The sequence below is a fragment of the Nicotiana tomentosiformis genome, chromosome 10 (genome assembly GCF_000390325.3).
Source record: "Nicotiana tomentosiformis chromosome 10, ASM39032v3, whole genome shotgun sequence".
Taxonomy (NCBI): domain Eukaryota; kingdom Viridiplantae; phylum Streptophyta; class Magnoliopsida; order Solanales; family Solanaceae; genus Nicotiana; species Nicotiana tomentosiformis.
The window spans coordinates 22,866,164-22,891,897 of record NC_090821.1 but is presented as its reverse complement, the minus strand read 5'-3'; the positions used below and the strand labels follow the sequence as shown (position 1 = coordinate 22,891,897).

The 25,734-nt window shown below is 41.9% G+C and overlaps 1 protein-coding gene across 1 annotated transcript; it reads left to right on the top strand.

Moving 5' to 3' along the window:
- Positions 1–24,059, top strand: LOC104108900 (uncharacterized). The gene is made up of 6 exons (XM_018775051.3): positions 1–54; positions 533–661; positions 748–868; positions 965–1,046; positions 23,347–23,500; positions 23,603–24,059. Exons 1-6 carry the CDS (start codon positions 1–3, stop codon positions 23,735–23,737), a joined length of 675 nt encoding a protein of 224 aa, XP_018630567.2. The 3' UTR covers positions 23,738–24,059.
- The last annotated feature ends 1,675 nt before the right edge of the window (positions 24,060–25,734 follow it).

Below are 25,734 nucleotides of genomic sequence, written 5' to 3'. Positions count from 1 at the left end.
ATGTCAAAGGATAGGGAATGTTGTTATTTACAGCATGCGTTTTTTGTTAGTAAGGTGATTTCTAGTTTTGGTAGTGTCGCAATATTCTTTTGGGTTTCTTCTCATCTCTTCTTTCTTTATTTCTTGGGAAGGTGGTGTAGTGGACAAGGTTATGCCATTAGCACACCCTTAGCTTGCAAATGAGATCCCTAGGGGAAATGGCTTGACAAGCGAGTCGAAGCACCATACGAGCCTGATGAGCTTTTTGTTAGTCTTTGATACGTGCTTGAGTCAGCAAAGTGCTAATTTAGCAAGTTTGAATGGTGTTATATATGTGTGATGAGCACTTTATTGGTAATAACTAATAGGTAGTGTCTTCCGACTACCTATCACTCCTTAGCTAGAATGTTTGTCGAACTGGATAACCAGTGCTTCCTGCAACAAGGATTAACTGCTGACTGTCAATGGTGTTGATCAGTCTTTTAATAGATATTTTATTTAAAAGATTACCTTCTGTTTATGTTTTTCTTAAGTTCTTAGATGCTGGATGCAGGTGGTTCTTGACTTGGATGATACTTTAGTTTGTGCATATGAGACATCAAGTATGCCGACAATCATGCGTACCCAGGCAACAGAGGCTGGGTTGAAGTGGTTTGAGCTCGAGTGCGTATCTTCGGACAAGGTAAACTTTCTAGTTCCTACTAGTTGATATAATATTCTGGCAAGTTTCTTGAAGAATTCTGCTCTAATTCCTCTTGGAGGTTTTAGGAATATGATGGCAAACCTAAGATCAACTATTTCACAGTTTTTGAACGTCCTGGACTACACGAGTTTTTAAAACAACTTAGCGAATTTGCTAATCTGGTTTTGTTTACTGCTGGACTTGAAGGTTAACTCATTACTTTCTGGTTGATTTAGTTATCTTCCTTTTCCATTGTCGTCTTCATCCAAAATTGTTGAATTTTTAATTGTTATGTGCATACAGGATATGCAAGACCCCTTGTTGACAAAATGGATCCTGAGAATTGGTTTAGCCATAGGCTTTATCGGCCTTCAACTATTAGCACGTAAGTAAAGATACTGGTTTTGTCTTTTCCTTTCCCTGTTGAATAACCATGATCGAAATTCTTATCTGGCATCATTTGACATGTTGAATATGACGCTAATCTAATTTTTTTAGAGAAATATCAAAGAGTAAAGAAACACTATCTGAAAGTAAATGGCATAAAAGGAATAGAAATCTGATGCTATTAGAAGGAAAATTGGATAAGCAATATATCGTGTTGCCTTTCATCTTGATTAGTAAAAGCTATAGATCTACCTTATGGCATATCAACCTTTGAGACAACAGTTGTATTTTTTATGCATATAGTGGTGCTAATTGGTGTTGAGCACTTGTTCTGAGCATTGGTCTTGAAAATGTTGTACATCCTATCTTTAATCAGTAGCCAAATGTTGCGACCAAACACACTCACGCAAGTATACGCGGTCGTCAAGTAATAAAGTGACTCAAAGTCGGATGTCGAACCCACGAGGACTTATGATTAACTATTAACTAAATTAGACTATCCTAATTATCTAAACAAGAATTAAATCTAAAAATATTTTATTCCAACTAATTAAAAAAAAAAATATAAATAATAAACTTTGAACAGAGAAAGAGCAGATTTTAATGATATCAATATAATGAAAACGATCTAGGGTTATGGGCTATCTAACAATCCTATTGTATTCTTCAATTGAATTGACCGACTAATTTATCTAGCTTATTGGTTGACAGGGTTAATGCTCATAAGAATCTGTCGAGTTCTTACTCGCCTATTCAAGCTAACCTAACGCCTATATGTCTATGGAGTTAGAATCAACAAGAACGCATTTATAATTCCTGTAAATCAACCAAGCAAGGCAATTAGGTATATGTCTATCCTAACTACGAATCCGTTCCCCGATGCCCGAGTTCAAGAACTTGCCCTACTCAATCCTATATGCAATATAGAATTCCCACTTTCGAGTTCAATTCTAGATTCGTAGATAATATTCAATTGGTGATCAAGCAATTAAATAATTAAGCGCAAGATTGAATAAATAAACTAATATGATAAATCAAGAAGTCAAAATCAATATCCGAATAACAATAGTCATGAAAGAACCACAACCCTAGAACGTGAAGTTTAGCTCCACATAGTCATGGTAGCCAAACAACAAATCATATAAAGAAACATAAAAATTACTAAGTTTGGTGGGAGAAAGATGAAACTTGATGAATTCCGGCCTTCACAGCTTTTTCCTGCCTTTTTTCCTCTTCCCAATATGTTAGATAACCTCAAAGAGGCGTTTTTAGCTTATATATTGCGTACAAAAGTCGTGGGCCAAAGCTCTCCTATTCCTAGTCCAAATCGGCTTCAGGGGTTGATGCTAAGGTGGATGCGACGCATCCACCTTGTCCTCCATTTCAATTTTTGCCTGCGAAGGTGGATGCGACGCATCCACCTTGTCCTCTATTTCTCAGCTTGCATGCGATGGTGGACGCGACGCATCCAGCTTCACTTCTACTTCCCAGTTTCGCATGCGATGGCAGACGCGATGGCCCAACTTCACTGCTAAGGTTGCATGCATGATGATGTTTTCCTAGGTTGGATGCGACGCATCCAACCCTTCTTCCTCTAGCTAAACCACCTTTTCTTCATATTTTGCACTCCGAACACCTTAAATCGTCACACATAACTTAATTAGTCATCAAACCAATAATTACACCATGTTGGGTGTTTTAAAGATTAAATAACATCAAAAAGTGGTTAAAGCATGGGCAAAGTAACATCAACACAGATCGAAATATGCCAAACATCACTACCCCACACTTAAACCTTTGTTCGTCCTCGAACAAACCATCCTATAGTAGACGAAACAAAATTAAACTCTTATCATTCAAAGCACACTGCACCTATGACCATGGTTATTTGCTACAATTAGGCTCTAGACTATGCATCAACACACTTCCCTTTTCTTAGGCCCTTCTTTAAACATATTCGAACAAAGACAACATGCTCACAACAATCCTAACCTCAAAAACCGACTCAATGTCACAATGCACTCATGGCTTGAACACCCAACATCATAGAGAAGTCTAATAACGTTACCTATCCCTCGTGAAACCATGTGCCCTCACAACAAAAGCAAAGAGAGTAGAATCAATCCACACATTCGAATCTCATGCTCACAAAGAAAATCGCTCACTCTCACAAAAGAAGTCGCATGCATGCAGTTGGTACCATAGGCTTGCCCTTAATGTAAATCTCTACTAATGTAAGCTCGCTCGATCTAAAATCAATTAGGACTTTTTCATGGTTGTAATGTGGGCTAAGGGACGGGTAGGATATATTTAAGGAATAGTGATTCACCCTCCTAAGCACTTTAACACATCATCAAATAACTTAAGCGCAAATTCTTCAACACCACTTCAATTTCACAAATAATATCACCCCCAACAATATTTTCTCTTTCTTTAAGCACTACTTTAATTCATACCCACTAGCAAGAACAAGACAACAATTTATTCATCTATATTTTTCTTTCTTTTTTTTTTTTCCAGATTTTTCTCTTCTTTTTTTTTTCTTTCAATTTCCGCTAGTGGTGTATTATTTTACAAAATAAGTGCACCCTTCTTTCTTTCATTGATTCCACTCAAAAGTCACCCCACACTTAGTCCCTTCTTACTTCTTTTAGCGCTCATCTAACAATTAAAGTGCTTTAAGAGGTAAAAGGATCAAAACAATGTCAATTAAGAATAAACAGGGTATAGGCTTGTAATGTGGGTACCAAATAAAAGGTCTACAGGCTCAAAAGGTTTAACTAGGGATAGATTTTATTTGTGATAAGCAATAAGCTCAAAAAGATCAAAGAAAGCCTAAAATCATTTTTCAAACCGAGCATCACCTAAAATTTCGCTTCAACTCACATACCGGGCAAGTTCTAGACACAAGTACACTACATGGACTACACAAAACCTCACCACACATGGCACATGACTCGCTAAGGACGGTCACATTCCGACTCTCAAACAATGCAAGTATTCACGGAGCAACGAGATATTAAGCATTAAGCGCAAAGTGAACACAAGTCAAGAAAATGAGAAATAGGCTGCAACAAAACATGCTATCCGTTTTAACAAGGCATCATCAATAATTTCAGAGTGAGAAGGGAAGATATTACATATGTAAAAGCTTAAATATGCCAGTATCAACCAAGTCAAGGTCACCTAGGTTCATCATTCTTCCTCCTTTTATTCCCTACATTCCTACTCTACTCTAAAAAGAAAACAAAATTACCCGGTTCAAACTACATCCCATGGAAAAGAACCGAGGCACAAAGAAAAATCACAGGGGATTATTACTATCTACAAAGATACTATATATATATATATATATATATATATATTTTTTTTTTAAATAAACTAATAGATAAACTGATAGTTACTCCATATAGATGAATTTGCTGCTATTTTATGCCATTAATCCAGTGAATATATTAGTACATTCATCCATATATCAAACATAAATCACCCCCACCCCACACTTAGGACTGTGCGTTGTCCCCAACGCACACAAACAAGGTAAAGTAGGGTGAGAAGGACTCCCTTAAGTCAAGGTGGAGGGCTCATCCGCAGTCTGTGGAGGAGCATCTGCATCCATAGCATTCCTATCATCAACAACTGGTGCTGATTCTGTATCAGGTGTTACAGCGACCTCAATAGGCCTGTTGAGTGGAGCCTCGGTGACTATGGGAGGAACAGGAGTGGATGGTCCGGCAGTGGATGATGCAATCAGCTGGGAGATGTCTGTACCTGCACATTGAACCAGAGCTCTGAGGAGTAATGATATCTCCTTCATCATCGTGGCCTGCTCGGTCTGAACTCGGCTTAGATCCGCACGAGTCTGTCTCAACTCATCCCTGGTGGCACTCAACTCGACACGAGTCGCTATCAGCTCAGCCCTGTTCTTCATGCATATCTGCTTGCATATGCTCAAATAATTGTTGGACGGTGAGCTTAGAAGACCTTCCCTTGTTCGGCTCTAGAACATGAGTGACATCATATGGTCCTGGAGCTTTAGCCTCAATGTCGTCATTCTCCTTGTCCCATAGTACTCCCCTCTCTGTTAAAAAAGCCGTTAGGGTATTAGCAAAGAACAGCCTCCACTTGTAATTCATCCTGGTTCGCTGCATTTGATCATGCATGATGGCTCCGAAGTTGAGTGGTATCCCCTCTAATAAAGCATATAATACGAGTGCGCGGTAACGAGGGACATCAGTTTTATGTTGGCATGGCAGCAGTCGGTTACAAATGAAATTTAGAGCCACACGTGCTAACGCACTCATGAATTCCTTTGCTATAGAGTGGTACTCCATACTCCCATGCTTCCATTCTGCATCCTTCCTGGTAGGGCATAGGACAGACTTAATGTGTGCATAATCTGGTGTTTTGCATATGGCGTCAAACCTGTCAGTGAGTGTGTGTGGCACCCTTAAGAAGTTATTCAGAGCTTCAGCTGACACATTAATATCTACCCCTCTTACTCGCACAATGTTTCCCCGTGCGTGACGCCAATTGGCGTAGAGCTCTCTAACAATGGTGAGGTTGGCTTTGCCATGACCTTTCAGAATGGGTCCCCATTTTTGCACCTCTCGAATTGACTTGAGAAACTCTGAGTACTTTGTCTTAAGTGGTCCGATGTTTATCGGCTTTTCCGGAATGTACTTCTTTGAAACCAATATCTTCTTATAGGCTCGGAATGCCTTCTCATTAACAAAGTATTTCTCCCAATCAACTCGGTCTATGGGTTCACCTTCGTCTTCATCACTCATGTTGATCTGTAGGTGGTCATTGTCCGAATCGGAATCGGATTCAGATTCTGTAGTAATCTTCTCCTTCCCTTTATCAGTTGGAGCACTCATTCTCGAAGCTTTTCTTTGGTATGTCACAGGCTCTCGTATCTCTATTCCTTTGCTTGGTGTAATACCCTTCTTCACTGTCCTCCGGACCAATGTTTCCTCCTCTTGCTCTGAATCATCACTTAACTGCCTAGGCAGCAGTTCCATTTCCTTCTCCGTCCGCTTCCTCTTTTTCTGTGGATTTGGACCGCCCGCTGCCCTTCCGGTAGGCTTTTTGGGCGGTTGCTTGTTACCATCTTTGTCTTGTTGCTTGGATGGTTTACTCGCTGCTGTCATTTTACGAATCTAAGTACCTGCAATGCAAAGAATTCAACAATTAGCAGATGAAACAGCGAAGTTCAGCTTGAAAGCAATTGCAACAGCTTGCAGACTTCAATTTATTCGTAAAGTCATGCCATTCACTCTTCATGGAATTGTAGCTCATGACTTTCAGCAAGTATGTGATAACTTTCTTCAAAAATTCAATTTCACATAGCCCCTCACTCGACCCCACACTTACTCTCAAGCATACACCAATGTTGCTCGGTTACTCAGACTTCACCGACGCCTAAATTTTTCTCAGGGACAATTCGTCGAACATGTGGTATGCAACAAGTGTGCCTAGTTCATTCTATCACTTGAGCAGTGCAACTACCCTCCCAAAGTTGGACGAGATGAAGGGAATTATAGTTTATCATCTCTCAACCATTACAACTACCAAGAACGACAGCCCTAAAAATCTTGAAATTGCAAAACCTACTTGTTGCTACCATTGAAGGAGGGAGGAGAGACGAATTTGGAGAGAAGCCAACGGAAGAACGAAGAGGATGATGCGTACCTGTCGCGTTTGATCTTATTGCGTTACAATTTCGATGAGAGAATTCTGTTCTGCGTTCGTAGGCGTCGCCAAAACGAGACGAGTGGATGCGTCGCAAGAAACGTTTTTGTTCGAATAGGTTATCTTAAGATGTGTTAAAATATATATTACTTACCTGTGCGTGCGAGCTTTGACGCGACGCATCCCCTTGTCTTCCTTCAAAAATTTTCGGACGCGATACGGGCGCGATAGGCAGACTTCACTGCCTTGAGCAATTGGCCCGTCAAAAAAAAAATAAAAAAATTTTCTGAGGGGGACGCGACGCATCCGCCTCGTTTTCTTGAATAAAATCTATGTCCTACGAAAAGAAAGGAGAAAAAAAAAATTAAAATAAAAATAAAAATAAACTAACTAACTTGGGTGGCCTCCCAAGAAGCGCCTGATTTAACGTCGCGGCACGACGCAACATGTTCTTCATGCCTCCACTAAATCCATTGTGGTCTTGTGACGTGCAATGTCACCACCCCAATAGTGTTTTACTCTTTGGCCATTTACCAAGAATGTCGTATTGGACCCCTTATCACACAATTCTATCGCACCATGAGGTTTCACACTAACTACTTCAAACGGACCCGACCATCGAGATTTAAGCTTTCCTGGAAAAAGCTTTAGCCTTGAATTAAACAGTAGAATTTGTTGACCTGGTTCAAACTCACGATGTTGGATATGCTTATCATGCCATCTTTTGGTCTTCTCTTTATACAATTTGGCATTTTCATACGCATGCAATCGAAACTCATCAAGCTCGTTGAGTTGTAGCAATCTCTTTTCACCGGCCAAGTCCATCTCCATATTTAGCTTTTTAATCGCCCAATATGCTTTGTGTTCAAGCTCGACGGGCAGATGGCAGGCCTTCCCATAAACCAACCTGTACGGAGAAGTGCCTATTGGGGTCTTGTACGCAGTGCGATATGCCCATAATGCGTCATCCAGCTTCCCGGCCCAGTCCTTTCTATTCATACTTACTGTCTTTTCCAAAATCTGCTTGACCTCTCTGTTGGAAACTTCTACTTGACCACTCGTTTGGGGATGATAGGCAGTGGAAACTTTGTGCTTGACTCCGTATTTTGCGAGAATATTATTCAGCAGTTTGTTACAAAAGTGAGTTCCCCCGTCGCTTATCAACACTCTTGGGGTCCCAAAACGTGTGAAGATGTGCTTCTTTACAAAGCCTACCACAACTTTTGCGTCGTTAGTAGGAAGAGCTATGGCCTCTACCCACTTAGAAACATAGTCGACCGCCACCAAGATGTATCTGTGTCCGTTAGAATATGGGAATGGTCCCATAAAATCAATCCCCCAAACATCAAAAAGTTCTACCGCCAGTATATTTTGCAAGGGCATCTCGTGCTTCCTCGTGATAGTTCCAGTTCTTTGGCATCTATCACAATTTTTAACGAAGGCATGTGCATCCTTAAATAATTTTGGCCAATAAAAACCTGATTGTAGCACTTTTTGGGCGGTTCTATCCCCGCCGTGATGACCTCCATATGGTGACGCATGGCAGTCATGTAGTATAGCCTTCATCTCTTCCTCAGGAACACACCTTCTCACCAACTGATCTGCACACTGCCTATATAGGAATGGCTCATCCCACACGTAGAACCTTACATCATGTAGGAATCTTCTTCTATTGTCAGCTGTCCATTCTAGTGGCGTTACCCCACTTGCAATAAAATTCACATAATCTGCATACCATGGGGCTTCACCTGAGGTGATTGCCAATATTTGCTCATCCGGAAATGTTTCTTTAATTGACCCTCCTTCAGCTACATGGTTCCGGCTCTCTAATCTGGACAAATGATCGGCCACTTGATTTTCTGTCCCTTTTCGATCTCGGATCTCTAAGTCAAATTCTTGCAAGAGGAGGACCCAACGAATCAGCCTCGGCTTGGCGTCTTTCTTTTCAAATAGGTATCTGATAGCTGAATGATCTGTGTAGACGATGACTTTGGTTCCCACTAGATAGGATCTGAACTTGTCAAATGCCCACACCACTGCAAGCAACTCCTTTTCAGTCACTGTATAATTCATCTGAGCTGGATTCATAGTTTTGCTTGCATAATAAATGGAGTGAAAGATTTTATCCCTCCTTTGCCCCAACACCGCTCCAATTGCTATGTCACTTGCATCGCACATCAACTCAAATGGTTGTGCCCAATCGGGGCCAATGATAATTGGTGCAGTCACCAATCTTCCCTTCAGCTCCTCAAATGCTTTCAGACATGCATTATCAAACTTGAAGGTAACGTCTTTCTCTAGAAGCCTGCACAAAGGGGAAGAAATTTTCGAAAAATCTTTAATGAAACGACGATAAAAACCTGCATGACCCAAGAAACTGCGAATGCCTTTGATGGATGTCGGCGGGGGCAATTTTTCGATCGTCTCCACCTTTGCTTTATCCACCTGTAGACCATCTTTTGAAACCTTGTGCCCCAAAACTATACCTTCACGTACCATGAAATGGCACTTTTCCCAGTTTAGCACCAAGTTCGTCTCTTCACACCTAGCTAGCACTTTATCAAGGTTCATCAAACAACTATCAAAAGAACATCCAAACACAGAAAAATCGTCCATGAATACTTCTACATATCTTTCAACCATGTCAGTGAAAATAGCCATCATACACCTTTGAAAAGTCGCAGGTGCATTACAAAGACCGAAGGGCATTCTCTTGAACGCATACGTGCCATAAGGACATGTAAATGTAGTTTTCTCTTGGTCTTCTGGGGCTATAGCAATCTGATTATACCCCGAATAACCGTCCAGGAAACAGTAGTATTCCTGGCCAGCTAATCTATCAAGCATTTGGTCAATAAAAGGCAGGGGAAAGTGGTCTTTCCGGGTGGCATTGTTTAGTTTTCTGTAATCTATGCAAATTCTCCATCCAGTTACAGTTCTTGTAGGAATTAAGTCATTATTTTCATTAACTACTACGGTTATCCCCCCTTTCTTCGGCACACATTGAACGGGGCTTACCCATTTACTATCAGAGATTGGAAATACAATACCTGCATCAAGCCACTTAATCACTTCTTTCCTTACCACTTCTTTCATGATTGGATTTAGTCGGCGTTGGTGTTCTACACTCGGCTTGTGTCCGTCCTCCATGAGGATTTTGTGCATGCAGAAAGCTGGACTAATGCCTTTAATGTCAGACATTGTCCACCCAATTGCTCGCTTGTGCTCACGTAGCACCCTTAATAGCTTTTCTTCCTGTAATTTAGACAAGTGAGCAGAAATAATAACAGGTAAAGTGTCAGAACTTCCCAAATAAGCATATTGAAGGTGAGGGGGTAGGGGTTTAAGTTCCAAATTTGGAGCTTTTTCAATTGACGGCTTTGGTGGGGGGCCACTTGGCCTATTCAGGGGCTCAAACGGGATTATTCCTTGCATGTAACCACATGATGTATCTAGGATTCCCTTCATCTCCTCAACCTCATCATCCATATCCAAGCTATCAAACAGCATGATTGCTTTTTCTAAACAGTCGCCTAGATATACACTCGTGTTAAGAAGTTTCTCATCCACCTCCACCACAGATATCATAGAGAGCTCCTCATAGTGGCGGGGGAGTTGGATTGCTTTGTAGACATTGAAGACTGCCTCCTCGTTGTCCACTCTCATAATCATTTTCCCTTCTCTCACTTTAATTATTGCATCGCCAGTAGCCAAGAGAGGTCGTCCCAATATGATTGGAACTTGTTCATCAGCCTCGAAGTCTAGAATAATGAAGTCAGCTGGGAAGATGAATTTTCCAATTTGCAGCAGCACATCTTCAATCACTCCTTCGGGGTAGGCTATGGACCTATCAGCTAATTGCAACATCACGGTGGTTGGTCTCGGAGCTCCCAGACCTAATTGCTTAAACAAGGATAACGACATCAGATTTATGCTTGCACCCAAATCACACAGAGCACGTCCCACGTTAATATTACCGATTTGTACTGGAATAGTGAAGCTGCCAGGGTCCTTAAGCTTTTGGGGAAGCTTGTTTTGGACCCTTGATGTGCACTCCTCAGTAAGTGCAACCGTCTCGAACTCAGTCAATTTCCTCTTATGAGCCACTATGTCTTTTATGTACTTAGCGTACTTTGGAATTTCACGAAGTACATCCACTAATGGAATATTTAATTGAACCTGACTCAACATGGAGAGAAATTTGTTGAACATGCGATCGTCATTCCTTTTCTGCAATCTTTGGGGGAAAGGTGGTGGTGGCCTTGTAACCTCCATTCGCTCTGAACTTGCATCATCTTCCTTTGACTCTTGTGTTGCCTTAGGTGTCAACTCCCCCCAGGTATAGGTTTTTCTTTTATCTTCCTTGGCGCTTCCTCTAGTTCCCTCCCGTTTCTAAGTGTAACTGCATTAATTTGAGGGTTCTTCTCTGTATCACTGGGAAGTGAGCCTGTAGGTCTAGTATTTTGGTTTGCTGCTAACTGCCCCATTTGCCTCTCAAGATTTCTGAAATCGGTCCTGAGCTGTTGATTGTCTAGTAACAACTTTTTCAGCAAGTCATTCGTACTTTCTTCCATTTGTTGGGGTGGCTTCTGAGGTTGAGTAAAATTCCCTTGAGGCCTATACTGATTCTGTTGACTTCCGCCCCATGAGAAGTTAGGATGATTCCTCCAGTTTGGGTTGTAAGTGTTCCCATATTGCGCATGTTGATTCATAGGACCTCTGTTTTGTTGTCCCACATAGTATATAGATTCAGGATTCGTGGGGCACATGTCAATCATATGACTGTCTCCGCATAGTTCACAACAAATAGACATCTGCTGTACATGTTGCATTTGTTGTGTTGTCATTCTATTCATCTGATTTGCCAATTTTGCTATATCGGCTCTCATGGCGGAAAAGTCATCAAGCTCAATCAAACCGGCGGCCTTCTGTTTAATTACCCTTCGTGAATCCCCCTCTCCTTGCCAATTATGGTCATTAGCAGTGAAATTATTTAGCAGGAGTTGTATTTCACTATACGGTCTTGCCATGCAACTACCCCCACAAGCTGAGTCAAGATTCATCTTTGATGCTTCATCTAACCCATCAACAAAAGTGTGACCCAATACCTCATCAGTTTGACAATGATGCGGGCAGTCTCTGAGTAGTTTCTTGTATCTTTCCCAAGCTTGACGAAGTGTCTCGCCATCCCGTTGTTGGAACCCAAGAATTTGGCTCCTCAACGACTTTGTCTTCTTAGTTGGGAAAAACTTGATCAGGAATTTCCTTGCTAGATCATCCCAAGTGTGGATAGAGTTCGCGGGCTCCTTTTGCAACCATTCTTTAGCTTCCCCCAACAGTGAAAAAGGGAATAGTGTCAGCCTGACATAGTCCTTGGAGACGTTCGGATAATTGTAAGTGTCCGTGATTTCCAAGAAGTTCTGAATATGCCTCTGCGGGTCCTCATGAGATAGACCCACATATTGTCCTGTTGACTGAATCAGCTGTACCATGTACTGTTTGAGTTCAAAATGCCCAGTGATATCAGGCTTCACAATAGCCTGAGTCATATTCGCAAGATTGGGCCTTGCGGCTTCGATTACCGGACGCTCTTCATTGCCTGCCATATCTATTGGCTGTGGTTGGATTGCGATGTCCAAATCTCTTTCTATTCTCGTTCTAGCTTCGTGTTCCCTTCTCACTCTATGTAATGTTCGTTCGATTTCTGGATCAAGAGGAATGAGGTTGTTTGCACTTCTACTCCTCTGCATTCGAGAGTAAACCCTGCGTTGACACAAACCAAGCAAACTGAAAATTAAAACTTGAAAACAAATATCTAATAAAAGCTTAACTTAGTCACGTAGCTAATTTCTAAGTCCCCGGCAACAGCGCCAAAAACTTGTTGCGACCAAACACACTCACGCAAGTATACGCGGTCGTCAAGTAATAAAGTGACTCAAAGTCGGATGTCGAACCCACGAGGACTTATGATTAACTATTAACTAAATTAGACTATCCTAATTATCTAAACAAGAATTAAATCTAAAAATATTTTATTCCAACTAATTAAATAAAAAAATATAAATAATAAACTTTGAACAGAGAAAGAGCAGATTTTAATGATATCAATGTAATGAAAACGATCTAGGGTTATGGGCTATCTAACAATCCTATTGTATTCTTCAATTGAATTGACCGACTAATTTATCTAGCTTATTGGTTGACAGGGTTAATGCTCATAAGAATCTGTCGAGTTCTTACTCGCCTATTCAAGCTAACCTAACGCCTATATGTCTATGGAGTTAGAATCAACAAGAACGCATTTATAATTCCTGTAAATCAACCAAGCAAGGCAATTAGGTATATGTCTATCCTAACTACGAATCCGTTCCCCGATGCCCGAGTTCAAGAACTTGCCCTACTCAATCCTATATGCAATATAGAATTCCCACTTTCGAGTTCAATTCTAGATTCGTAGATAATATTCAATTGGTGATCAAGCAATTAAATAATTAAGCGCAAGATTGAATAAATAAACTAATATGATAAATCAAGAAGTCAAAATCAATATCCGAATAACAATAGTCATGAAAGAACCACAACCCTAGAACGTGAAGTTTAGCTCCACATAGTCATGGTAGCCAAACAACAAATCATATAAAGAAACATAAAAATTACTAAGTTTGGTGGGAGAAAGATGAAACTTGATGAATTCCGGCCTTCACAGCTTTTTCCTGGCTTTTTTCCTCTTCCCAATATGTTAGATAACCTCAAAGAGGCGTTTTTAGCTTATATATTGCGTACAAAAGTCGTGGGCCAAAGCTCTCCTATTCCTAGTCCAAATCGGCTTCAGGGGTTGATGCTAAGGTGGATGCGACGCATCCACCTTGTCCTCCATTTCAATTTTTTGCCTGCGAAGGTGGATGCGACGCATCCACCTTGTCCTCTATTTCTCAGCTTGCATGCGATGGTGGACGCGACGCATCCAGCTTCACTTCTACTTCCCAGTTTCGCATGCGATGGCAGACGCGATGGCCCAACTTCACTGCTAAGGTTGCATGCATGATGATGTTTTCCTAGGTTGGATGCGACGCATCCAACCCTTCTTCCTCTAGCTAAACCACCTTTTCTTCATATTTTGCACTCCGAACACCTTAAATCGTCACACATAACTTAATTAGTCATCAAACCAATAATTACACCATGTTGGGTGTTTTAAAGATTAAATAACATCAAAAAGTGGTTAAAGCATGGGCAAAGTAACATCAACACAGATCGAAATATGCCAAACATCACCAAACTTTATATGGTGGTTTCAAGTGTAAGAGTTGAAGAATTGTTACCTTTCTCAAAAAAGATAGTGTTAAGAGTGGAAAAAGTCTGATTGTTGGGGGAGGGAGGGAGAAGTGGAAGTCATGCTGCCTCATCAATGATAAATGCCATGAGCTCCATTTGAAGACATTCACTGTCCTTAGATTGCTAAAGCTGAAGGGATGAATTGATTGAAAGCTTATGCTGATCCTGCTTTTTGTTAGTCATAAAAACAACTGCTCCCTCAGTCCCAATTTATGTAATGGTGTTTGATTGAGTATCGAGTTTAAGAAAGAAGGAAGACTTTTGAAGCTTGTGATCTAAATGAGCGATACATATTTGTGTGGCTATAGATTATCTCATTAACTAAAATGGGCATTTTAAAGTTAAATTGTTACTAAATATAGAAAGGTATCATTCTTTTCTGCACTGACTAAAAAGAAAAAAGTATCACATAAATTGGAATGGAGGGTGTAATTTCTTTATGCACGATCTCACAAAATTTGAATAATCTTTGTCAAAATAGACTTGTCTTTCTGTATCCTGTTTATCACATTGCAGACCAAATGTACCATCGAAAGAAATGATAAATTAATCAATGACGTAAATGACATTATAATAGGAGGGGTCCGAGGAGAAAAGGTATGAAAATAGTAGAGGCAGTATGGAAGATCTTTTTTGCACTTGCTGATATCTATAGAGAATCTGTTATGCATCTGTTTTATCTACTCCAATCCGTAGCAGGTGAAGGATTCATTCTGAATGACTTGGTACTGAGAATGATCAACTTTTACTTTCTAACTGATTATGAGGACATCCCCTGGCTGCTTTATTCATTTGTCCTGAAAAATCAGTGCAAAGTACTAGGATAGCTCTTCGTCATTCATCTTTTTTCGAAACATTAGCACAAACTACTACTAGTAGCTCGCAATAGCTTTAAGATTTCTTCGATCATGCTCTCATGAGATGAAGCAGAGCAGATGATGGAAGTTACAGTTCGTTGCAGGAGTTTGTTTCTAGCAAAAGATCTTAAGTGACACCGAGCACAGCCTTCTTGAAGAATTATTTTTTGAAATTCTGTCATGCTAACTAAGCTCTGTATGTTAATCCTGAATTGAGATCTTAGTGTGTCAGTTTAGGTACCCAGTCTTTTTATTTTAGTGCCTCAGCTCTCTGAATCTGATCTTCAAGCATATGTTACCGATTGAAGATTATCTTTTCCTTTCCAACCCCCAGTTTCATATATTATATCTCTGGAGCATGTATAATATTTAAGCAAATCTAATCCTTATTTTTTCTGAAGTATGACGGATTGACGACTGATGTGTTTCTATTCGGGAAGTTAAATACCCGGACTGATTAGCAAATGTAGTGGTAGTACCTAAAAAGGGAAATAAATTAAGAATGTGTGTAGACTACAAACACTTGAACAAGGCATGCCTTAAGGACTCTTTTCCTTTGCCTAACATCGATCGCATGATCGATGCGACGGCCGGCCACGAGATGCTCAGCTTTCTTGATGCCTATTCCGGGTACAACTAGATTCGGATGGATCCGAGCGAACAGGAAAAGACTTCCCTCATTGCTAAATACGGCAACTATTATAACGTAATACCATTCGAACTAAAAAACGCTGGTGACACTTACCAATGTCTAGTAAATTAGATGTTTGAAGAACAAATAGAAAAATCAATGGAGGTTTACATTGACGACATATTAGTTAAATCCCTGCGAGCAGATGACCATTTGAAACATTTACAGAAAACCTTCAACATACTGAAGAAATACAATATGAAGCTGAACCCGGAGAAATGCGCATTCAGAGTCGGATCCGGGAAGTTCCTTGGATTTATGGTGTCCAACCGGGGAATCGAGATCAATCCCGACAAGATCAAGGCCATAGAAGACATTACCGTGGTGGACAATGTCAAGGCCGTTCAAAGACTAACCGGGCACATAGCCGCCTTGGGTCGATTCATTTCAAGGTTCTCCGATAAGAGCTATCGGTTCTTCTCGTTATTAAAGAAGAAGAATAACTTCTCGTGGACCCCGGAGTGCCAACAGGCTTTGGAAGAACTCAAATGGTACATTTCGAGTCCGCCTTTACTTCATACTCCAAAGGCAGACGAGCAGTTGTACCTGTACTTAGCAGTATCCGAGATAGTAGTAAGTGGAGTCTTAGTCCGGGAAGAAGAAGTTACGCAATTCCCTATATATTACGTTAGCAGGACTCTAGGCGAGACTGAAACGAGGTATCTTCACCTGGAGAAATTGGCGCTCGCTTTGCTAAGTGCCTCCAGGAAGTTAAGGCCATATTTTCAATGCCATCCCATATGTGTCGTGACCACTTACCCATTGAGGAACATAATGCACAAACCTGAGCTCTCGGGAGGATTGGCCAAATGAGCCATGGAAATTAGTGGGTACAGTATTGAATATCGACCCTGTACCGCAATCAAATCTCAAATTTTGGCAGACTTCGTGGCCGATTTCACGATGGCTTTAATACCCGAAGTCGAAAAAGAATTGTTGTTAACCTTGAGGACCTCCTTGGGGATTTGGACCCTTTTTACGGATGGTGCTTCGAACGCAAAGGGGTCCGGACTCGGCATCGTGTTGAAGTCGACCACGGGTAACGTAGTTAGGCAATCTATTAGAATTGTGAAATTGACTAACAATGAGGCCGGGTATGAGGCCATGATTGCAGGTATCGAACTGGCTAAAAGCCTGGGGGGCGAGGTAATCGAAGCTAAATGCGATTCCCTCCTTGTGGTGAATCAAGTCAATGGGACGTTTGAAGTGAAATAGGAGCGAATGCGAAGATACCTGGATAAACTACAGGTAACACTACATCGATTCAAGGAGTGGACCCTGCAACATGTACCCCGAGATTAAAACAGCGAAGTCGATGCTCTAGCCAACTTGGGGTCGGCGGTTGATGACGATGAATTCAGCTCGGGAACGGTCGTACAACTCATGAAATCGGTAGTGGAAGAAGGCCACACCGAGATAAACTTGACAATCTTGACCTAGGACTAGAGAAACAAGTATATAGATTACATGAAGACCGGGAAGCTGCCCTCGGATCCTAAAGAATCGAGAGCTCTGCGCACGAAGGCGGCCAGGTTCAACATGTCCGAGGATAACACCTTGTTCAGAAGAAAGTTCAATGGCCCACTCGCCATATGTCTGGGGCCGGGAGACACCAAATACGTTTTGAGGGAAGTTCACGAAGGTACATGCGGGAACCATTCGGGGGCCGAATCAACGATTCTTAAGATAATCAGAGCTGGAGTTTACTGGGTCGACATGGAGAAAGATGCGAAGGAGTTCGTACGGAAATGCGACGGCTGTCAGAGGCACACACCGATGATCCATCAGCCCGGGGAGCTACTGCATTCGGTCTTGTCACCTTGGCCATTCATGAAGTAGGGAATAGACATCGTCGGTCCCCTGCCATGGGCACCCGGTAAGACTCACTTTATATTATTTATGAATGATTATTTTTCTAAATGAGTTTAAGCTCATGCATTTGAGAAAGTGAGAGAAAAAGAAGTCATTGATTTTATTTGGGACCACATAATATGTCGGTTCGGAATGCCGACCGAGATCGTATGTGACAACGAGAAGAAGTTCATCGCCAATAAGGTAAACAAATTTTTCGAGGACCATAAGATCAAAAGAATCTTGTCAACACCCTATCACCCTAGTGGGAACGGGTATGCGGAGTCTACGAACAATACCATACTCCAAAACCTTAAGAAGAGATTGACTGATGCCAAAGGAAAATGGAAGGAAATTTTGCCCGAAGTCCCATGGGCATACCGTACGACCTCAAAGTCTAGTACCTGGACCATTCCGTTTTCGTTGGTCTATGGTGCCGAAGCGCTAATATCGGTTGAGGTAGGAGAATCGAGTTTCAGGTTCCGATATACGACCGAAAAGTCAAACGGTGAGGCCCTGAGCATAAGCCTGGAACTATTGGATGAGAGGCGCGAGGCCGTCCTCGTTCGGTTGGCCGCCCAGAAACAACAGATCGAAAGGTATTACAACCGGAGAGCCAACCTCTAACACTTCAATATCGGAGACTTGGTGTTAAGAAAGGTGACACTGAACACCCGGAACCTGAACGAAGGGAAGCTGGGACCGAATTGGGAAGGTCCATATTGAATTATCGATATTACCGGTAAAGGTTCGTACAAACTCGAAGTAGAGAACAATGAGCAACTACCGAACAACTGGAACGTAACCCACTTAAAACGATACTACTGCTAAGGTACGACTTTTTTTTTTTTTTACATATATTGCGAATTGGACTAACACCTGCAGGTAACAACCAAAGGATAGTGTAGTTGTTAGGCCTGAAAGCACGCGTTGCACTCTTTTTCCCTTGAACCGGTTTTGTCCCAAATGGGTTTTCTGGCAACAGTATCCGATCCCTCTCGACGATCGACCTCGAATACTGGGGGCCATCACCCTCGGGTAATAATTTTTAGCAAGGAAGGAAACTTTGTGCTTGAACAGTCTGGGTTCGGTAGATAGGATTTATTATAAGGGCCAAACCATCAAATGAACCGTGCCTGCGTAGACCACCTAAGCCATAACACGAAGCTTGTACACACTTACAATCTTGTATATTACGCACATGAATGAAAGAAAGTTTCTACCTTGCAGATACATATTGTCCCTTAAGACTATTACATTTTGTTCCTTAAGGATATCGAGCCCAAGATCTGCCTCTATTCGGATCCAATAGATCACCCCCACTCGGGGACTGTCGTCAAAAACAAACTCGGACGGCTCGGGCTATCGAAGCCCGGAGGCACAAAAGCCTATTAGGCAATGCCTAAACTTAAAAGGCTATGACCACCCCCACTCGGGGACTGTTGTCCAAGGCAAGCTCGGATGGCTCGGGCTATCGAAGCCCGGAAAGTACCTGAACTTAAAAAGGCTAAGTCTACCCTACAAACTGCTCGGAGACGTCCGAAGCCCATAATCAAAACATAAGGCCTTTAAAATTCCAAACCGGTTCAAAGGTTACCCTCAACAAAATTATAGTCTAAAAAATCTAAACAAGCACTTTGGGGAAAGCTTCCGGTCATACCTAGCCCCCACAAGTTTCAAACAAAATTCACATTGAGAACAAGTCTTGTTCGAACCTCCAAACAAAAACTTATTACTACGTTTTATTCCGTGCTAAGGCATTAGAAATCTTTGCAATTATAAAGAGGATGCCAAAATTAATAGACTCAAAAATTTCCAAAAGGGAAAAAAGTCTTTACAGAGGCCAACGAAAACGGCCTCAACAAAATAAATGTACAAAGTGCAAAAATAAAGATTCCTAAGGAACCTACGCCTGATTTTTACCAGAACTCGCCTCGTCACCGGAGCCGTCAGGGTCTTCTCTATCCTCGGGTTCGCCGGAGCCCTCAGAGGCTTCCTCGCCCTCGGGTTCGGCTAGCTTCTTGTGGCCTCGTCCTCGAGCTTTTTTGCCTCTTCAATCTCGGCCGATAGGTCAAAACCTCGGGCATGGATCTTCTCGAGGGTCTCCCTTCGAGACAACCGCTTCACATACTAAACAGTAACTTTCAGGCGGGCCTCGACTGCCTCAACATCAACCTTATACTGGACCACCATCTCTTCAACATCAGCCTTGGTTGTTTCTCATACGGACCTCGCTATTTCGAGCTCCTTGCCAAGGGCATCCCGTTCAGCAATGGCCGAGCCTAGTTGAGAATGGAGGTCTTCGATTTGTCAAGCCCGAGCTTCGGCCTTTTCTTTCGCCACTCGAAATTGGACCTCTACCGATGCCAGCTACTCTTGGGCGGTCTCTTTTTCTGAAGCCATCCGGTCTATTTTTTCCTTCCAGACATCGTCCATGGCCTGGACCTCATTTATTTCAGCCCCGAGTTGGTCGATTCGGTCAATCTTCTGCTGAACCTGCGAGGTTTGGTCATTAGTCGCCATGGCTAAGTCGTCACTGCTAACTTTGAAAACTTCTACCTGTTCCACCAAGTCGGCATGCTCCTTCTGAGCCGCATCCAACTCGGCACGGAGACTATTAACGACCCCTTCGTGTTTCTCGCTGAGAAGCTTATACATGTCTCTATTCTCGGCAAGCTCCCTGGCCTCGACCTCGAGCTGGTTAACCTCAGCTCGGTACCGAAGAAAGCTTTCTTGATGGAATACCGAGGCCTGTAAAAGGATAAAAGAAAGAAGTCATGAGTAAAAGAACTAAGTCAGTACCCGGTTCAGTGCCTGTTGTGGCTCGTTGAACAGGCATGACATGTCCACCTCGTTCATTTTTGCATGGTCTTCTTTGGTTACCAGGCACCGGAGGTAGCTCGCTACTCCAACGGGAGCAGAAAGAACCCGGGCATCCTCTGGGACGGTGAAGATTATTGACCTCTGACGGCCAGGATCCGTGCTCGGGGTGGGGAACTGATTCATTAATATAGGTCTTGAGTTCGGCTCGCTGGCCTATGAAGACGGGTCTTTCCTCGGCACCTCCAAGTAGCCCAACCCGGAGAAGTCTTTTAGAGCGATCAAGTCCACACCTTCGAAAAAAGAATAAAGGGGATCGTCCGTACCGTGGGCCCCTTCGTTGGATCACTCCTTCACCATTCGGGATTTTTCAAACATGGACTCGGTGAATGAAGGTGACCCCAAAATTTCTATGACACCGGGTGGAGCGGAACCTGCGTCGTGAGAGGCCTCAACCCTCATCCCTACATCGACATCCATTGTTTCTCCCTCGGCTACCGCCCGCTCTTCGGGGGAGGTCGATTCACGGGCCACAAGAATATCATCCTCCTCAGGCTCATCCCTGAGCCGAAAAAGCGAGTCCGAGTCGGGTGCTCGAGAGCCAGAACTCTCCTTTGGCCTACGGGCCAACCTTCTCCTTGGCTTCTTCTTCTTTGAGCTCGGGGAACTCAGAGCCTTTCTTTTTTTCTTCTCTCCTACTGCAGCCTCGAGCTGTCCCGAAGCGGAGGGATCAACGGACAAGTCCTTGTCCCCTATTGGAGGCCTAAGCCCAATGGTCTTAGGCAAGCCTGTGAAAATAAAAGAAAAGAAATGAGAATGTGATGCTAAAAAGGGAGGCTAACGTTACTTATCGGGAAAGAGATCTTACCGTGAGAACGGGCCTCCCAACGGCCCTTCGAGAGCTCGCGCCATGAGCGTTCAGAATAAGGCATCTGCGAACAAATGCCCCTCGATCCACTCCTTAAGCCGAGGAATGACGTTTGAGACTCGACCAACAACTGCACCACCACAAATACTGGTGAGGAAAAAGGAGATGAACATAAAATCGACATTTAAAGGAAAGTTGTGCTTACGTGATACATTCCACTTCTCGGGGAATGGCCTAAACTCCACAGGGATCAAGCTTGTGGTCCTCGCCCGGACGAAGTGTCCCTGCCAGCCTCGATCCTGGTCCTCATAGATGCTTGAGAATGGGGCTTTGCTAGCCCGACGTATGAGCTTTATCAGTCCCCATCGGAAGATTCAAGGGCTGTACATGTGGAGTATATGATCGATGGTGAACCGACAAGAGTCGATTTTGTTCATGAAGTATCGAAGGAGGATTACGATCCTTCATAACGACGGGTGAATCTGACCGAGACATACTTCATACCTCTTACAGAAGTCCAGAATAACCGGGTTCACTGGGCCCAGATACGTGTAAACACTCAGATACCCCTCCACATAAGTAGTAATGGCGTCGTCGGGCCCGGGGATTACTACGTCCTTATCCGCCCAGCCGCAGTCCCTTTGAACCGCAGGAAGGACGTCTTTGGTGATGGAACAAATATACCTAGATACCTCACATCGGCCTTGCATCGATGAAGGCTTTTCGACCTTAAAGTCATCCGCGACCGAACACTCCCCAGGCACAAACATTTTCAAGGGAGGCTCGGCAACCGGTTCATCGGTGGCCGTGCCTAGAGCAGATCTCTCGAGGACGGACACATCGGGAGTGGTCTCCTCGACTTTGGTGGTCGGCTGCAAAGAAGAAGAAACAACATTTTGGGGAACAATTTTGGAAGTTTTAGCCATTGTTATCTGGAAAAAAATTCCAAAATATGAAGAAAGGTTGGGAGATGAAAGGTAAAAGCTTTACTGAGAAAATTAAGTGCACTGGTTTGGGTAGAAAATAAGTAAAAGATTGCAATTTACTGAGAAATCTTGAAGAACGGATGTAAAAATGTTGGAGTAAGAAGAAGGGCAGTGATATCCTGAAGATTCGAAGGTAGAAGCTTGGTCAAAAGGTAAAAAAATGAATGAAGGAGGGGAGTATTTATAGAGGCCTCGCGTCGTTTCACGTCCAGGGATGGCCTGCCGATGGCTGTCACGCGTTTGAAGTCATAATGACGCAACTGACGAGACATTTCAGATTCTTTGTCATTTCTGTCACGGCGTATTGAAGAAGGAATCGAAGTGCACATGTCATTTCTCATCATTTCCATAAACTTACTCTCCGAGAAACGAGGGGACTATCTGTATACGGGTAAAACCGAGCACATGGGACGCCTCGATTTTCGATGAAGTAAATGGAGCAAAAGACGTGACGGTAAGGGACCAGAATCGAGGCAAGGAGCCCCTCGAGCCGGGGTCTGGGCAAAATGCCTGCCCTCGGGAGTATCGGGGCCATGACCCCCAGGTTCGGTTCGAATCCCAAAGGCCTCGGAGAGCATTACCAGATAATCGAGCACGACCAACAAAAGGCCGTGATATCCGTGACCAGCCGGATGTCACAGTGTGAATCTCGGCATGTATCGGCAGAAAATCGGTGATTAGTTAAACAAAAGATTTTTTACCTTTTATGGAATTGTACTTAAGGTAAAACTCCCCTACTATATAAAGGGGGGTCTGATTATTTATTAGACATACTGTAACACGCACATCAAGACATATACTCTTATTTTCTTTGTTATTCAAAGTTCTTACTTTTGTTGGTCAGTTCATCATTAATGTGAGCCCGGGATCGAAGGCAGGCGTTTTATTAAGCTATTACTGAGTCTGAGATCACTCTATTTGATTGGTTTAACAATTTATTACGTCCTTTATGTGTTTAATCTAGCGTTATTTATCATTTGTATTGAATTAACCCGCGTATCCTTAAAATCACTTACAAATTTAATTGTTATCCGTTTTTTAGGGTAAACAGTTCTAAATGCCGCTTTCAGTTGATGCCACCTATAACAGCTTAAATAGTTTAAAGCCACTGGTACCTGTTTTAAAAAATAGTTTAAACCACAGTTGTTTCTATTTAATATAATTACGGTAACTTTGACACCATATTCACATCACAGGGAATTCCGGGAACATGTGAAGGACCTGTCATCCATATCAACGGATCTATGCCGGATTGTCATTGTTGATAACAACCCATTCAGTTTCTTGTTACAGCCTTTAAATGGGATTCCGTGCATTCCATTTTCTCCTGGACAACCCCATGACGAGCAGGTATAAGAGATGGAAATTTTTATACATAAAAGAGGGTAATTCCTCAAATTTTCGTTTCTTTGATGCAACGAGTTTTGACTTGGCTTTCATTTTCTACATTAGCTTTTGGAAGTAATCCTTCCACTTCTCAAGCATCTCTCTGAGCAGAAGGATGTAAGGCCCGTGCTCCACGAAAGGTTTCAAATGCCTGAATGGTTTCAAAACCATGGAATTCCCGCTTATCGATTTATGGATTGACAAATATATGATGATCTTGGCAAGTGAAATTGTTGCTATTCAGGGAGACACCTATACTCTTATATGTTGTACAAGGTTAGTACTTCTTCACCAGAAGAACGAATTTTTGTATAGCTTATTTGTGCAGAGCAGTAACCATCTACGAAGTCCCAACTTCCTCATGGCTCACTTGATGTTCTCCACTCTTCATTGCACACATAAGTATTACTGTGGAAATCTTTTAAATTCTCGTGTAACTTTGTTCATAGCATCCGATGTCGGAAGATATTTGATCACCTATAATTATACCTTCACCAAAATTTATGTATATATTTGATGCCTAGATACTCTTTTCAGTAATTAGAAGTGTTAACTTGTTTAAACAGTCTCATTTCATCTATAGCATTATTCTTTTTGTTGTCTTGCATCACAAATCAATGAATCATTGTTATGATTATTTAACTCCTGTAATCCACTGGTCTACAGTATTTTATCTGGCGATCCCTCGGGGCTCTAACACAACTAAAAACGCATTGATTCTTTCTTTAACTTTAATCAAGATTTATCTTAAGAAATCCAAAGGATTAAACGAAAGGATGGACAAGGCTATGGATATGTTTGAAGCTTTGGGCTTCTATATAATGAAGCTGGTTGAAGGCAAGCCATGTGTTCTTGAAGCTTGAGGTACAAACCAAATAAACACCTAATGCTTATTTATAAAAAAACACAACCAACATGCATTCTTTTATGTATTTGATGCTTATCACTTATTTTCTATCAGTTAAGCTAAGTGGTCTTTTAATAATAGCAATCTTCCATAAGATCGAGGCTGAATATCTGTTAGTCCACACTCTTGAGTTTAGAAGGTAACAATGACCACAAAAAAGTGTGGAATCAAGCAACAATAATTCAAGACTGCATAAGAAAGACTCATGGGAGACCTTAGCGGAGCCAGAATTTTTATCAAGAAGTGTCAAAATATAAAAAAATTCGATATACCGAAAAGTTAAAGGGAGTCAACATATAGTAAATATACATAAAACAAAAAATATTATCTAGCAATATGGTGTAATTTTCCGGCGAAGTTGAATGTGGCTCCGCCACTGGTTGGAGACTGCATGTTACGTATCTATTGGTATGTATTTCTACTTGGATTCACAATATCTTAAGTACTTCCTCTTTGAATTCACACTTAATATATATCGTCAGCGTTTACACTGAAGTGTGTGTTGATCTTATCCTATTGTCAATTGTGGCGTCTTGGAAAATGAAAGAAGAAGAAACAGCTTATAATTTACGCGTTGTAACTAAAGGAGAAATTGTATTGGCCATGTTTGCAGAAAGAGTCATCAAAGATACAAAGTTCTAGGTAATAGACGAGGACATGGCCTACAATATAATCTTGGAAAGGCTATGGATTCACAATATGGATGTTGTCCCATCCACGTTGCATCAAATTATCAAATTTCTTTCACAGTGAAAAATCCAACAAATACGCGGAGATCAACAAGCTTCACGAAATATTAATTTGGTGGCAATTTCCAACACAACAACCAACGATGCAGATACAGAATAGCAATTAAAGAATTCAGTTGAGGACACTTTTGTTCATACCTCAACTAAAAACACACAGAGCCAAAGAAAAATGAGAACATTAAAACAATCACGGAGGAGCTCGAATCTATAATATTATTTGTCCACTGGCCATACAGAAAAGTTTACATCGGAGCAAATTTGAGCCAAGAGATGAAAGGTAAGTTAATTGAAAAGCATATTGCTTTGCTTGGTCGCATTCAAATATGACATGTATACCACCAAAGGTGATGACTCATAAGCTAAATGAGGATCCATTACACCCACTTGTCAAGCAGAAGAAAAGGAAGCAAGGGGCCTTAAAAAATCAAGTAATCCAGGATGAGGTACAAAACTTTTAAAAATTGGTTCAATACGAGTGGTAAAGTATCCTGACTGGTTAGCTAATACTGTTGTGGTTCCAAAAAAGAATGGGAAATGGCGAG

Bases quoted from the DNA above. Each gene is read 5' to 3' on its own strand.
- LOC104108900 (XM_018775051.3), top strand. From the start codon at position 1: ATGTCAAAGGATAGGGAATGTTGTTATTTACAGCATGCGTTTTTTGTT. The intron at 869-964 runs GTTAACTCATTA...ATGTGCATACAG, and splicing joins GTTTACTGCTGGACTTGAAG to GATATGCAAGACCCCTTGTT. The intron at 1,047-23,346 runs GTAAGTAAAGAT...TTCACATCACAG, and splicing joins CGGCCTTCAACTATTAGCAC to GGAATTCCGGGAACATGTGA.